The sequence below is a fragment of the Pistacia vera genome, unplaced genomic scaffold (genome assembly GCF_008641045.1).
Source record: "Pistacia vera cultivar Batoury unplaced genomic scaffold, PisVer_v2 Contig338, whole genome shotgun sequence".
In the NCBI taxonomy this organism is placed as follows: Eukaryota; Viridiplantae; Streptophyta; class Magnoliopsida; order Sapindales; family Anacardiaceae; genus Pistacia; species Pistacia vera.
This window is the reverse complement of record NW_022196155.1, coordinates 799,582-811,125: the sequence shown is the minus strand read 5'-3', so window position 1 is coordinate 811,125 and position 11,544 is coordinate 799,582. Positions and strand designations below refer to the sequence as shown.

Genomic DNA, 11,544 nt, shown 5'->3' with positions numbered 1-11,544 from the left:
CTGTTTGCAGGGAAACATTAGATATTATCATTTTACGCCTTCTGGAGAAGAAAAAAGAAAAGGGAAAATGAAATAAAATTCTAGCAATACCTGCACAGTATAGACTGGTGTCGACTTAGTAGGCAGAGTTTTCAACGATCTGAGTCTGTTGGGATTTCCACTTCTACAGAGGTATAAAAACACATGAAGAAATAATTCCAAAGAAAAGTAAATTAGGCACAGTTACTTTTTAAGAGATAAAACTTACTTTTCTTCAGTCTTAGGCACCTTTGTGCTAGTAGTGACATCCCATAATTTTACGGTGCTATCAGCAGATCCAGATGCAAGAAGCGTACCTTCACAACTGGCATGTATAGTATAGATTCGTGTTAAAAATAATAAACCAGTCGATTCTTTTTTGAAATGTTTAAGACATCCACTGGGTAGCAAAGAAAACCTGAACGCAAGTGACCACACACATGAGGTGTGACCCATCAGTGGCGTGACACAACGACCACTTGCAAGGTCCCACATCATAATAGCACCATCTTCATCGCCGGATGCCATATAGCGACCATCAGGTGACATTGCCAAGGACAGAATCATACTTCTATGACCAACAAAAATCCGGACACAGTCCCCGCTCACAACATCCCATAATCGAACTGTTTTGTCACTAGAACCAGTTGCAATATAGTTGGAATTGGCATGCCATCGGACACACTGAAACAAGCAATCTAACTATCATTAATAATATACAACTAAAAAGTAATCTAATTAACCAAAAAGCATTTTGCTGACTTCTTGCAGGGAACAGGAGCTCCCAAAGAGTTTAATAAGAAGGATGCCACTTAAAGGTACACCAGATCAATTAAAGAACTGATATCAGGCATAATCAAGCCTAAATCACCATCAAACAGTAACTTAAATCAGTAGGATTTCATTCAATGAGAGAGAAGAGGGAAAGAACAAAAACAACTCACGTCAACATCAGACAGATGCCCTGCCGCTATTCGTAAAGGCTGTATTCTATCTATAGACCAAACCCTTGCTGTTCGATCATGGGAACAGCTAGCAAAATAATGTCCTAATGGAGAAAACTGCACCAAGAGATGACAATAAAGAACATTTAGTATGTACACATATGAGGAGTAAACAGACAACCAAGTTTTAAAAAGTTGATGGAAGCTATGTACAATCCCTCTATAACCGAAAGAAAGTAAACAAAAAATCAAGACCTGCACAAAACTCAAACTAGAATTACGTTTAAAAGTGTCACCTAACCCAGCAATCTACAGCTATTAAAAAGCCCCACACACCTGCCCACCCCCAACGCCATAACAAAAATAATCAAACACATTAGGAACGTAAATTAGGCAATAACTGAGATGACTGTATCATGTGTGAGATTGTCACAGAGAAAAACAGTAGAGCAGGTTTCAGTTTATTGACCAGTAAAATCTAAGGCAATGTTAACTGCAGCAAGAGCTAATGTATTTTATAAATCAACAAGGTAAACATTATAAAACACGAATTGAAAAACAAAGTTAAATGTGACATAAGGAAGGGCAAGTAAGCGCATTAGGCAAAAAACATTAATGTGCAGGATTAAGATGGAAATAGTCCCGACACACCATATTACAAAAATGTCTTAACAAATTGAATAATTTCACACTACTATTCCATTTTTTTTTAAATATATAACATATACTGTAAATTCAATGTATACCTGAACGTCCCAAACAGGATAGTTGTGACCCTTGTAGCAAACAAGATTCGCATTTAGTTTTGTGCTCCATAATCGAACTGCAAGCACAGCAATGTCATTTTTTTTTTTTTTTTTTTTCCCGGTATGGAAAAGAACAAAAGGAAGAACCAACAGATACTAGCAGTCATATAATAGCCTAGAAGAGCATACTTGTTGCGTCTGCTGAGCAGGAAAGAATATAATCCCCAAGAGGACTAAAACTGGCAGAATATACTGGCCCTGAATGACCCTGAAATAATGTATAAGATCTTTTGCTACCATTTGCCCCTAAAGTATCTTCCTTTGCTGTAGTATCATTTTCACCCTGCGAAACGGCTGACACCAACACTGTTTAACAACAAAATCTTTCCTCATCTAAATATCTGAGCATAAGACAAACTCACTTAGGCATGTTAACCTATTTACTATCATATCTGAAGAGAGGGCAATAATAGCTGACAAGATGTAAATTGTGGCAAGCAAAGGAAAACAATAATCACAAGGAAAGTGAATACTATTTGTACAAACTTACAACTTCTAGTTTGTTGCCCAAGCTTTGCCATATCCCAAACCTGTAGAGGCAAAGATCAAAATCAGCAACCAATCGACCCACAAGATGTGAATTGTGTAAATTAGATAATATACAACCTTCAACGATGAGTCTGAGAATCCACCAGCAACCAAGGATCCATCATGTGATATCGATGCACAATTTAAACTGGAAAATATTAAATTAAATAATAAGTGAGTTTGCACAAATAAAAACCATGAATGCCCCAACAAAGTTGACGATTGAACCACTAAAACTTAATTAGACATTACCCGTTATGTGTGTTGATAAATGTATAAAAGCAGACTGATGGCAATGCAACACTGCTCAACTGTACACGGTTTCTCAAGTCTTCAAGAAAAGACTGTTCCACCTCAACTGGCCTGCAGTGAATCAATGACAATCAATAGAAGTAATGAAACATATCTAACTGTAACCCAGCTCACATTTCCAAAAAAAGTACCATGAGTTAAAATACATTTATATCGCAGGTAACACTGATGATAAAAGATAATAACTATATGAAACTATTTTTAATCAATTGAAACTGGAAACGAGTGAAACGGTTTTACACCAAATACAGCTACAACTGATGTTTGGTTTTGAGAAATTCTTAAACTTGCATTTCTTAGTTCAAACTAAGTGCAACTTGAAACAGACCCAAAATACTTCTAAATGTTGGAGATTAACAAATTTGAGACAGGAAATCATTAGAAACACTAGTAATTATTTATATTTTGTCCTTGCATGTGTGTGTAGGAGGGGGGATGCATTGAATGCATCTCATGCTTTTCATATCCATTTCTGAATACTATTCAGTCATTATGTTTGCTTTTTCTTTTTTTCAGAGTCGTACTTTTCTTACACAATTTCAATTGTTTGATGACCCAACATAAATTAAAATCATTATCATGTCATGCACTGAAATATAATTTTAGCTTGAATCCAAATCAAACATCTATAGGGGAAAAATTAAATAGGGGATCTTTGAAAAATACATTACGGGCAAAGCAAGCTCCGATTTCACCCGTGGGGCCACTGGCACAGTGTTAGCCTCTGGACGTGATGTTTTTGCTGTTGCGTTGATAGCTTTGTCCTTCTTCAACTTTTTCATTGAAGTGCCTTGCTTTCCACCTTCTACTGATCTTTTCTGAACAAGAGAAACATAGCAAGAAAAGCTACTCAGAAAAGGAGAACATTTATGATAACATTTCTACACAATAACTAAGAACTTTAAATATATAGACATAGCATAAGCATTTCAATTATTCCATTTCTTACATGGTTTTCAAAGGAAAGGCATAAATATTGACAAGTTACAGGCCTTGAGAAATATGTGTACCTTGTTCTCATCTACCTCCCCCTCTTTGTTTTCTCCTTCTGCTTTTTCAGAATCTGATAGTAAACCTCCTGTTTTCTCCAAGCGGCTTTCTAAAGAATCTTCAAGCAACTGTGATAAACATATAATGAAGGCTCAAAGTCAAAAAATCAGATAGCTAGCACACTGGCCATAATAGCTGCATTGTAAAAAAAATTTGATACATTTGCTAGGCCGGTAGCACAACTTTAAGTTAAGCATCGAGTCATAACTGGCTAGAAAAAACTCTCAATTTTGGATGTGCACTTAACAAGTGATATGAATTTGAGAATGTGGTAAAATATGTTCCAAATATTCAGATACCAATTTCTGGCGTTTTAAGAAGAAACAAAATAATCAGAGGACAATTAATTTAAAAGAAAAAACTACTTCAGAAATCATAACAAAATGTTGAAGAAGTTTAGAGATAATCCTTGCAACTTCCAAAAGAAATATATAGTCATTGAAGATATTTTACAAGGAAAAAAATCAAAGACGAGAACAATCCATATAAAACACTATACTGGCCCCACCAACTCACCCCCCAGTGTACTTCCTTTTGATTTATTTTATTAGCTGCATCCTGGTTGCTTCCAATAAGTGTAACTATCTCAGCATCATCGGAAATTGAGCTGGGCTGTCCCGGAGAAACTATTCCCAACAAGCAAATAAAAGCATCACCAGAAGGTACAGAAAATCTTATCACAATCCAAAATATAAACTATATTAATGCAATTAAACAGCAATGCAAAACAATTGTACCTTCAAAGTTAATACGTTCATTGATGATCCCAAGCATTTTAGTACATTGTGTCTTGTGTAGATACTGCAGCAGAAGCTCATAGGAGTACTGTCAAAATGAAAGACAATAAGTTTATCAACTATTTGCAAGAATCAACGAGCCCAGCTCCTAAACTTTCACCAGATTTAATCAACCAATATATTACCTGACATATCTTAATGTTGACTTTGCTATGCCTTAGAGAATGAGCAAATTCCATCTCCTGATTAATAATATCATGGTGAGAATTTTTTTATTAGTAGTTTAACTGTACTTAGTGTAGGGTGGCAACTAACCTCCAGATGAGAGGGAGTAAGAACCCCTTCCAACTTCTGAAGGTCTCGTAAGTGTAGCATTTCATGGTCTTCACGAAAGCTATTGAAAAAGGTTCTTGCTGGGGACATCAACACAATTGCATAAATACATATACATACAAACAATCATTGAAATCAGCATAATTAGGGAAAGGACTTGAAGAAAGAGTTTAAAAATATACCCTCTTGGATATGCTTTTTAGCCACCAGATCCATGAAACAGTGGATAAACACTGGATAGAGCACATGAAGCAATTCATGCTGAAAAATTCAAAGACAAATTAAGTTACTATAAAAGAAACTTATACCAAGGATCCTAACATAAAATACTAAAAAGCAACAAAAATAACTACTTACCTTGTACAGATCCAAGGAGCTATAAGTCCATGACCTCAGTTTGCTATATTCATCCTGGTATCGTGCAGGACCATCCTCTGATCTAAAAAGCATGAATATTTATTAAATAACAAAGAATATACCATGAACTTCAACTATTCATTAAAGAAATCACTAAAAATGGCAAGACATAGTGACTATTTTTATGAACTTGGTAGCCCTATACAAATATCGATCATCCAGGTCACAGAACAAGTGATTCTGCACTGTCTGAGGTTCAAACGAGGGAAAATTTGTTCCATACATACTGTCTACTTGAATTTACAACTAAACACAGAACCCGTAAAGCTCTTAACTTCATGATGATTTAGATTTTTTATGAATTTCCAGCAGCATTTTGCTTCAAATTGCATTATTAAAACCTAGCATTTGAAGTCGTAAATTACCTAAGCAAATTAAACGAAGGTGAACCTAAAATACTTATAAATTTCGAAACTCGAAGGATAGATAAGAAATAATAGAGGAAAATAAAGAGAGAAAGAGTAAAGAAGTACTCGGAGAAGGAGCGAAAGAACTTGGAGAGTTCGGGATCGTTGAGTACGTCGATGGAATTGTTGTTGGAGCTGTTATTGTTCTTGCGTTGAAGTTCAGCTCTAAAAGCAGTCTCGGCCTCGTTGAAGCCCTTCTTTTTCAGGAACGTCGTCACGAAATCCGTCAAGCGTGAGTCGTCCATCCTCTCGTCGAAGCTCTGCCCCTGCTACTCCACCTCTGTCTGCAAATAATTTGATTAGAATCATACTAATTTCAAGGCTCAACACTTGATGGGCCTCCAGGTCTGCCCATTAATCAGCCCAAAAAATTTGTGTCTGATATTGGGCTTCATACCAGATAGAGCCCAAACTCAGTCTCTATCCTACTAAGATTGAGACTTAATGAGCTCAAATTTGGGCTTAAATAAGCCCATTCTAAACTATACTAAAATATGATTTGGTTTGATAACTTTTTTTTTTTTTTTTTTTTTAATAACCGGGGTGTGCCAACTTGCACACAACTCAACTAATTTTCGAGTCTATTGAACACCCTATAAACTCAATAAATCAAATAAATCACAAATGTAGTAGGTTTCCACTTTGTGAGACTCGAACATAAGACATTTGAGTAACTCACCTAGATGGCTAAAGTATTGTCGTTCGGTCACAAGACTAATGGTTTTGATTTGATAACATTACAATATCAATATTTTGGTTATTCATAACAACGTTTAGTTATTATAATTTGTAAACGATTTTTCAATTTCCCATATACTATAATCAATGAAGTATTACTTTATTAGTAAGAAGGAATTATAACATCATTACGTTACTCAAAATATGAATTGACATGGCTCAAGTTATATTTCACCTTATTGTAGTTGGTTTATAGCATTTTTTTTTTCTTTTATTGGGGTAAACTTTCTGTGACTCGAACACATTTTTTTTTAAATATATAACATATACTGTAAATTCAATGTATACCTGAACGTCCCAAACAGGATAGTTGTGACCCTTGTAGCAAACAAGATTCGCATTTAGTTTTGTGCTCCATAATCGAACTGCAAGCACAGCAATGTCATTTTTTTTTTTTTTTTTTTTCCCGGTATGGAAAAGAACAAAAGGAAGAACCAACAGATACTAGCAGTCATATAATAGCCTAGAAGAGCATACTTGTTGCGTCTGCTGAGCAGGAAAGAATATAATCCCCAAGAGGACTAAAACTGGCAGAATATACTGGCCCTGAATGACCCTGAAATAATGTATAAGATCTTTTGCTACCATTTGCCCCTAAAGTATCTTCCTTTGCTGTAGTATCATTTTCACCCTGCGAAACGGCTGACACCAACACTGTTTAACAACAAAATCTTTCCTCATCTAAATATCTGAGCATAAGACAAACTCACTTAGGCATGTTAACCTATTTACTATCATATCTGAAGAGAGGGCAATAATAGCTGACAAGATGTAAATTGTGGCAAGCAAAGGAAAACAATAATCACAAGGAAAGTGAATACTATTTGTACAAACTTACAACTTCTAGTTTGTTGCCCAAGCTTTGCCATATCCCAAACCTGTAGAGGCAAAGATCAAAATCAGCAACCAATCGACCCACAAGATGTGAATTGTGTAAATTAGATAATATACAACCTTCAACGATGAGTCTGAGAATCCACCAGCAACCAAGGATCCATCATGTGATATCGATGCACAATTTAAACTGGAAAATATTAAATTAAATAATAAGTGAGTTTGCACAAATAAAAACCATGAATGCCCCAACAAAGTTGACGATTGAACCACTAAAACTTAATTAGACATTACCCGTTATGTGTGTTGATAAATGTATAAAAGCAGACTGATGGCAATGCAACACTGCTCAACTGTACACGGTTTCTCAAGTCTTCAAGAAAAGACTGTTCCACCTCAACTGGCCTGCAGTGAATCAATGACAATCAATAGAAGTAATGAAACATATCTAACTGTAACCCAGCTCACATTTCCAAAAAAAGTACCATGAGTTAAAATACATTTATATCGCAGGTAACACTGATGATAAAAGATAATAACTATATGAAACTATTTTTAATCAATTGAAACTGGAAACGAGTGAAACGGTTTTACACCAAATACAGCTACAACTGATGTTTGGTTTTGAGAAATTCTTAAACTTGCATTTCTTAGTTCAAACTAAGTGCAACTTGAAACAGACCCAAAATACTTCTAAATGTTGGAGATTAACAAATTTGAGACAGGAAATCATTAGAAACACTAGTAATTATTTATATTTTGTCCTTGCATGTGTGTGTAGGAGGGGGGATGCATTGAATGCATCTCATGCTTTTCATATCCATTTCTGAATACTATTCAGTCATTATGTTTGCTTTTTCTTTTTTTCAGAGTCGTACTTTTCTTACACAATTTCAATTGTTTGATGACCCAACATAAATTAAAATCATTATCATGTCATGCACTGAAATATAATTTTAGCTTGAATCCAAATCAAACATCTATAGGGGAAAAATTAAATAGGGGATCTTTGAAAAATACATTACGGGCAAAGCAAGCTCCGATTTCACCCGTGGGGCCACTGGCACAGTGTTAGCCTCTGGACGTGATGTTTTTGCTGTTGCGTTGATAGCTTTGTCCTTCTTCAACTTTTTCATTGAAGTGCCTTGCTTTCCACCTTCTACTGATCTTTTCTGAACAAGAGAAACATAGCAAGAAAAGCTACTCAGAAAAGGAGAACATTTATGATAACATTTCTACACAATAACTAAGAACTTTAAATATATAGACATAGCATAAGCATTTCAATTATTCCATTTCTTACATGGTTTTCAAAGGAAAGGCATAAATATTGACAAGTTACAGGCCTTGAGAAATATGTGTACCTTGTTCTCATCTACCTCCCCCTCTTTGTTTTCTCCTTCTGCTTTTTCAGAATCTGATAGTAAACCTCCTGTTTTCTCCAAGCGGCTTTCTAAAGAATCTTCAAGCAACTGTGATAAACATATAATGAAGGCTCAAAGTCAAAAAATCAGATAGCTAGCACACTGGCCATAATAGCTGCATTGTAAAAAAAATTTGATACATTTGCTAGGCCGGTAGCACAACTTTAAGTTAAGCATCGAGTCATAACTGGCTAGAAAAAACTCTCAATTTTGGATGTGCACTTAACAAGTGATATGAATTTGAGAATGTGGTAAAATATGTTCCAAATATTCAGATACCAATTTCTGGCGTTTTAAGAAGAAACAAAATAATCAGAGGACAATTAATTTAAAAGAAAAAACTACTTCAGAAATCATAACAAAATGTTGAAGAAGTTTAGAGATAATCCTTGCAACTTCCAAAAGAAATATATAGTCATTGAAGATATTTTACAAGGAAAAAAATCAAAGACGAGAACAATCCATATAAAACACTATACTGGCCCCACCAACTCACCCCCCAGTGTACTTCCTTTTGATTTATTTTATTAGCTGCATCCTGGTTGCTTCCAATAAGTGTAACTATCTCAGCATCATCGGAAATTGAGCTGGGCTGTCCCGGAGAAACTATTCCCAACAAGCAAATAAAAGCATCACCAGAAGGTACAGAAAATCTTATCACAATCCAAAATATAAACTATATTAATGCAATTAAACAGCAATGCAAAACAATTGTACCTTCAAAGTTAATACGTTCATTGATGATCCCAAGCATTTTAGTACATTGTGTCTTGTGTAGATACTGCAGCAGAAGCTCATAGGAGTACTGTCAAAATGAAAGACAATAAGTTTATCAACTATTTGCAAGAATCAACGAGCCCAGCTCCTAAACTTTCACCAGATTTAATCAACCAATATATTACCTGACATATCTTAATGTTGACTTTGCTATGCCTTAGAGAATGAGCAAATTCCATCTCCTGATTAATAATATCATGGTGAGAATTTTTTTATTAGTAGTTTAACTGTACTTAGTGTAGGGTGGCAACTAACCTCCAGATGAGAGGGAGTAAGAACCCCTTCCAACTTCTGAAGGTCTCGTAAGTGTAGCATTTCATGGTCTTCACGAAAGCTATTGAAAAAGGTTCTTGCTGGGGACATCAACACAATTGCATAAATACATATACATACAAACAATCATTGAAATCAGCATAATTAGGGAAAGGACTTGAAGAAAGAGTTTAAAAATATACCCTCTTGGATATGCTTTTTAGCCACCAGATCCATGAAACAGTGGATAAACACTGGATAGAGCACATGAAGCAATTCATGCTGAAAAATTCAAAGACAAATTAAGTTACTATAAAAGAAACTTATACCAAGGATCCTAACATAAAATACTAAAAAGCAACAAAAATAACTACTTACCTTGTACAGATCCAAGGAGCTATAAGTCCATGACCTCAGTTTGCTATATTCATCCTGGTATCGTGCAGGACCATCCTCTGATCTAAAAAGCATGAATATTTATTAAATAACAAAGAATATACCATGAACTTCAACTATTCATTAAAGAAATCACTAAAAATGGCAAGACATAGTGACTATTTTTATGAACTTGGTAGCCCTATACAAATATCGATCATCCAGGTCACAGAACAAGTGATTCTGCACTGTCTGAGGTTCAAACGAGGGAAAATTTGTTCCATACATACTGTCTACTTGAATTTACAACTAAACACAGAACCCGTAAAGCTCTTAACTTCATGATGATTTAGATTTTTTATGAATTTCCAGCAGCATTTTGCTTCAAATTGCATTATTAAAACCTAGCATTTGAAGTCGTAAATTACCTAAGCAAATTAAACGAAGGTGAACCTAAAATACTTATAAATTTCGAAACTCGAAGGATAGATAAGAAATAATAGAGGAAAATAAAGAGAGAAAGAGTAAAGAAGTACTCGGAGAAGGAGCGAAAGAACTTGGAGAGTTCGGGATCGTTGAGTACGTCGATGGAATTGTTGTTGGAGCTGTTATTGTTCTTGCGTTGAAGTTCAGCTCTAAAAGCAGTCTCGGCCTCGTTGAAGCCCTTCTTTTTCAGGAACGTCGTCACGAAATCCGTCAAGCGCGAGTCGTCCATCTTCTCGTCGAAGCTCTGCCCCTGCTACTCCACCTTTGTCTGCAAATAATTTGATTATAATCATACTAATTTCAAGGCTCAACACTTGCTGGGCCTCCAGATCGGCCCATTAAATCAGCCCAAACAAATTTATGACTAATATTGGGCTTCATACCAGATAGAGCCCAAACTCAGTCTGAATCCTACTAAGATTGAGACTTAATGAGCTCAAATTTGGGCTTAAATAAGCCCATTCTAGACTATAATAAAATATGATTTGGTTTGATAACCTTTTTTTTTTTTTTTTTTTTTTAAACCGAGGTGTGCCAACTTGTATACAACTCAACTAATTTTTGAATCTATTGAACATCCTATAAACCCAATAAGTCAAGTAAATCACAAATATAGTAGGTGACCACTTTATGATACTCGAACACAAGACTTTTGAATAACTCATCTAAATGGCTAAAGTATTGTCGTCCGGTCACAAGACTAATAGTTTTGGTTTGATAACGTTACAATATCAATATTTTGGTTATTCATAACAACGTTTAGTTTTTATAATTTGTAAATGATTTTTCAATTTCCGATATACTATAATCAATGAAGTATTACTTTATTAGTAAGAAGGAATTATAACATCATTACGTTACTCAAAATATGAATTGACATGGCTCAAGTTATATTTCACCTTATTGTAGTTGGTTCATAGTATTTTTTATTTTTTTTATTGAGGTAAACTTCATGCAACTCGAACACAAAAGTCCTAAATTGAGTTAATTCCAACGATTAAAAGGCAAAATGAAAGCTCGAATAGCATTTTTAAGGTTAAAATATTGAATAATCAACTAAATTATTCAAAGTTATGTTGTATTATTGTTCTAGGTTTGATTATAAT

The 11,544-nt window shown here is 34.9% G+C and overlaps 2 protein-coding genes across 3 annotated transcripts; both read right to left on the bottom strand.

The window, feature by feature from the left end:
• LOC116138031 (transcription initiation factor TFIID subunit 5) lies at nt 1–5,797 on the bottom strand. 2 transcript variants are annotated; one of them, XM_031423739.1, is made up of 18 exons: nt 5,619–5,797; nt 5,086–5,167; nt 4,911–4,989; nt 4,711–4,808; nt 4,581–4,637; nt 4,396–4,483; nt 4,175–4,284; nt 3,619–3,726; nt 3,275–3,426; nt 2,549–2,659; nt 2,375–2,444; nt 2,259–2,298; nt 1,898–2,074; nt 1,709–1,785; nt 963–1,079; nt 437–702; nt 248–343; nt 1–163 (listed from the first exon to the last, which is right to left on the bottom strand). In XM_031423739.1, the coding sequence occupies exons 1-18, from the start codon at nt 5,795–5,797 to the stop codon at nt 28–30; spliced, it is 2,043 nt and encodes a 680-aa protein (XP_031279599.1). In that variant the 3' UTR covers nt 1–27. The 2 variants fall into 2 exon arrangements, with proteins under 2 accessions (XP_031279599.1, XP_031279600.1); XM_031423740.1 differs by having other exon boundaries at nt 1,898–2,062.
• A 24-nt stretch (nt 5,798–5,821) lies between these two features.
• On the bottom strand, nt 5,822–10,696 carry LOC116138168 (transcription initiation factor TFIID subunit 5-like). The gene is made up of 15 exons (XM_031423905.1): nt 10,489–10,696; nt 9,956–10,037; nt 9,781–9,859; nt 9,581–9,678; nt 9,451–9,507; nt 9,266–9,353; nt 9,045–9,154; nt 8,489–8,596; nt 8,145–8,296; nt 7,419–7,529; nt 7,245–7,314; nt 7,129–7,168; nt 6,768–6,944; nt 6,579–6,655; nt 5,822–5,836 (listed from the first exon to the last, which is right to left on the bottom strand). Exons 1-15 carry the CDS (start codon nt 10,665–10,667, stop codon nt 5,822–5,824), a joined length of 1,443 nt encoding a protein of 480 aa, XP_031279765.1. The 5' UTR covers nt 10,668–10,696.
• Between the last annotated feature and the right edge of the window lie 848 nt (nt 10,697–11,544).

Coding starts and splice junctions, on each gene's coding strand:
- LOC116138031 (XM_031423739.1), bottom strand. CDS start 5,797: ATGGACGACTCACGCTTGACGGATTTCGTGACGACGTTCCTGAAAAAG. Junction 4,990..5,085: donor GCTCCTTGGATCTGTACAAG/GTAAGTAGTTAT, acceptor TGAATTTTTCAG/CATGAATTGCTTCATGTGCT. Junction 703..962: donor GGCATCTGTCTGATGTTGAC/GTGAGTTGTTTT, acceptor TGCTTGTTTCAG/TGTGTCCGATGGCATGCCAA.
- LOC116138168 (XM_031423905.1), bottom strand. CDS start 10,667: ATGGACGACTCGCGCTTGACGGATTTCGTGACGACGTTCCTGAAAAAG. Junction 8,297..8,488: donor GGGAGGTAGATGAGAACAAG/GTACACATATTT, acceptor TCTCTTGTTCAG/AAAAGATCAGTAGAAGGTGG. Junction 7,169..7,244: donor TCTCAGACTCATCGTTGAAG/GTTGTATATTAT, acceptor TTGCCTCTACAG/GTTTGGGATATGGCAAAGCT.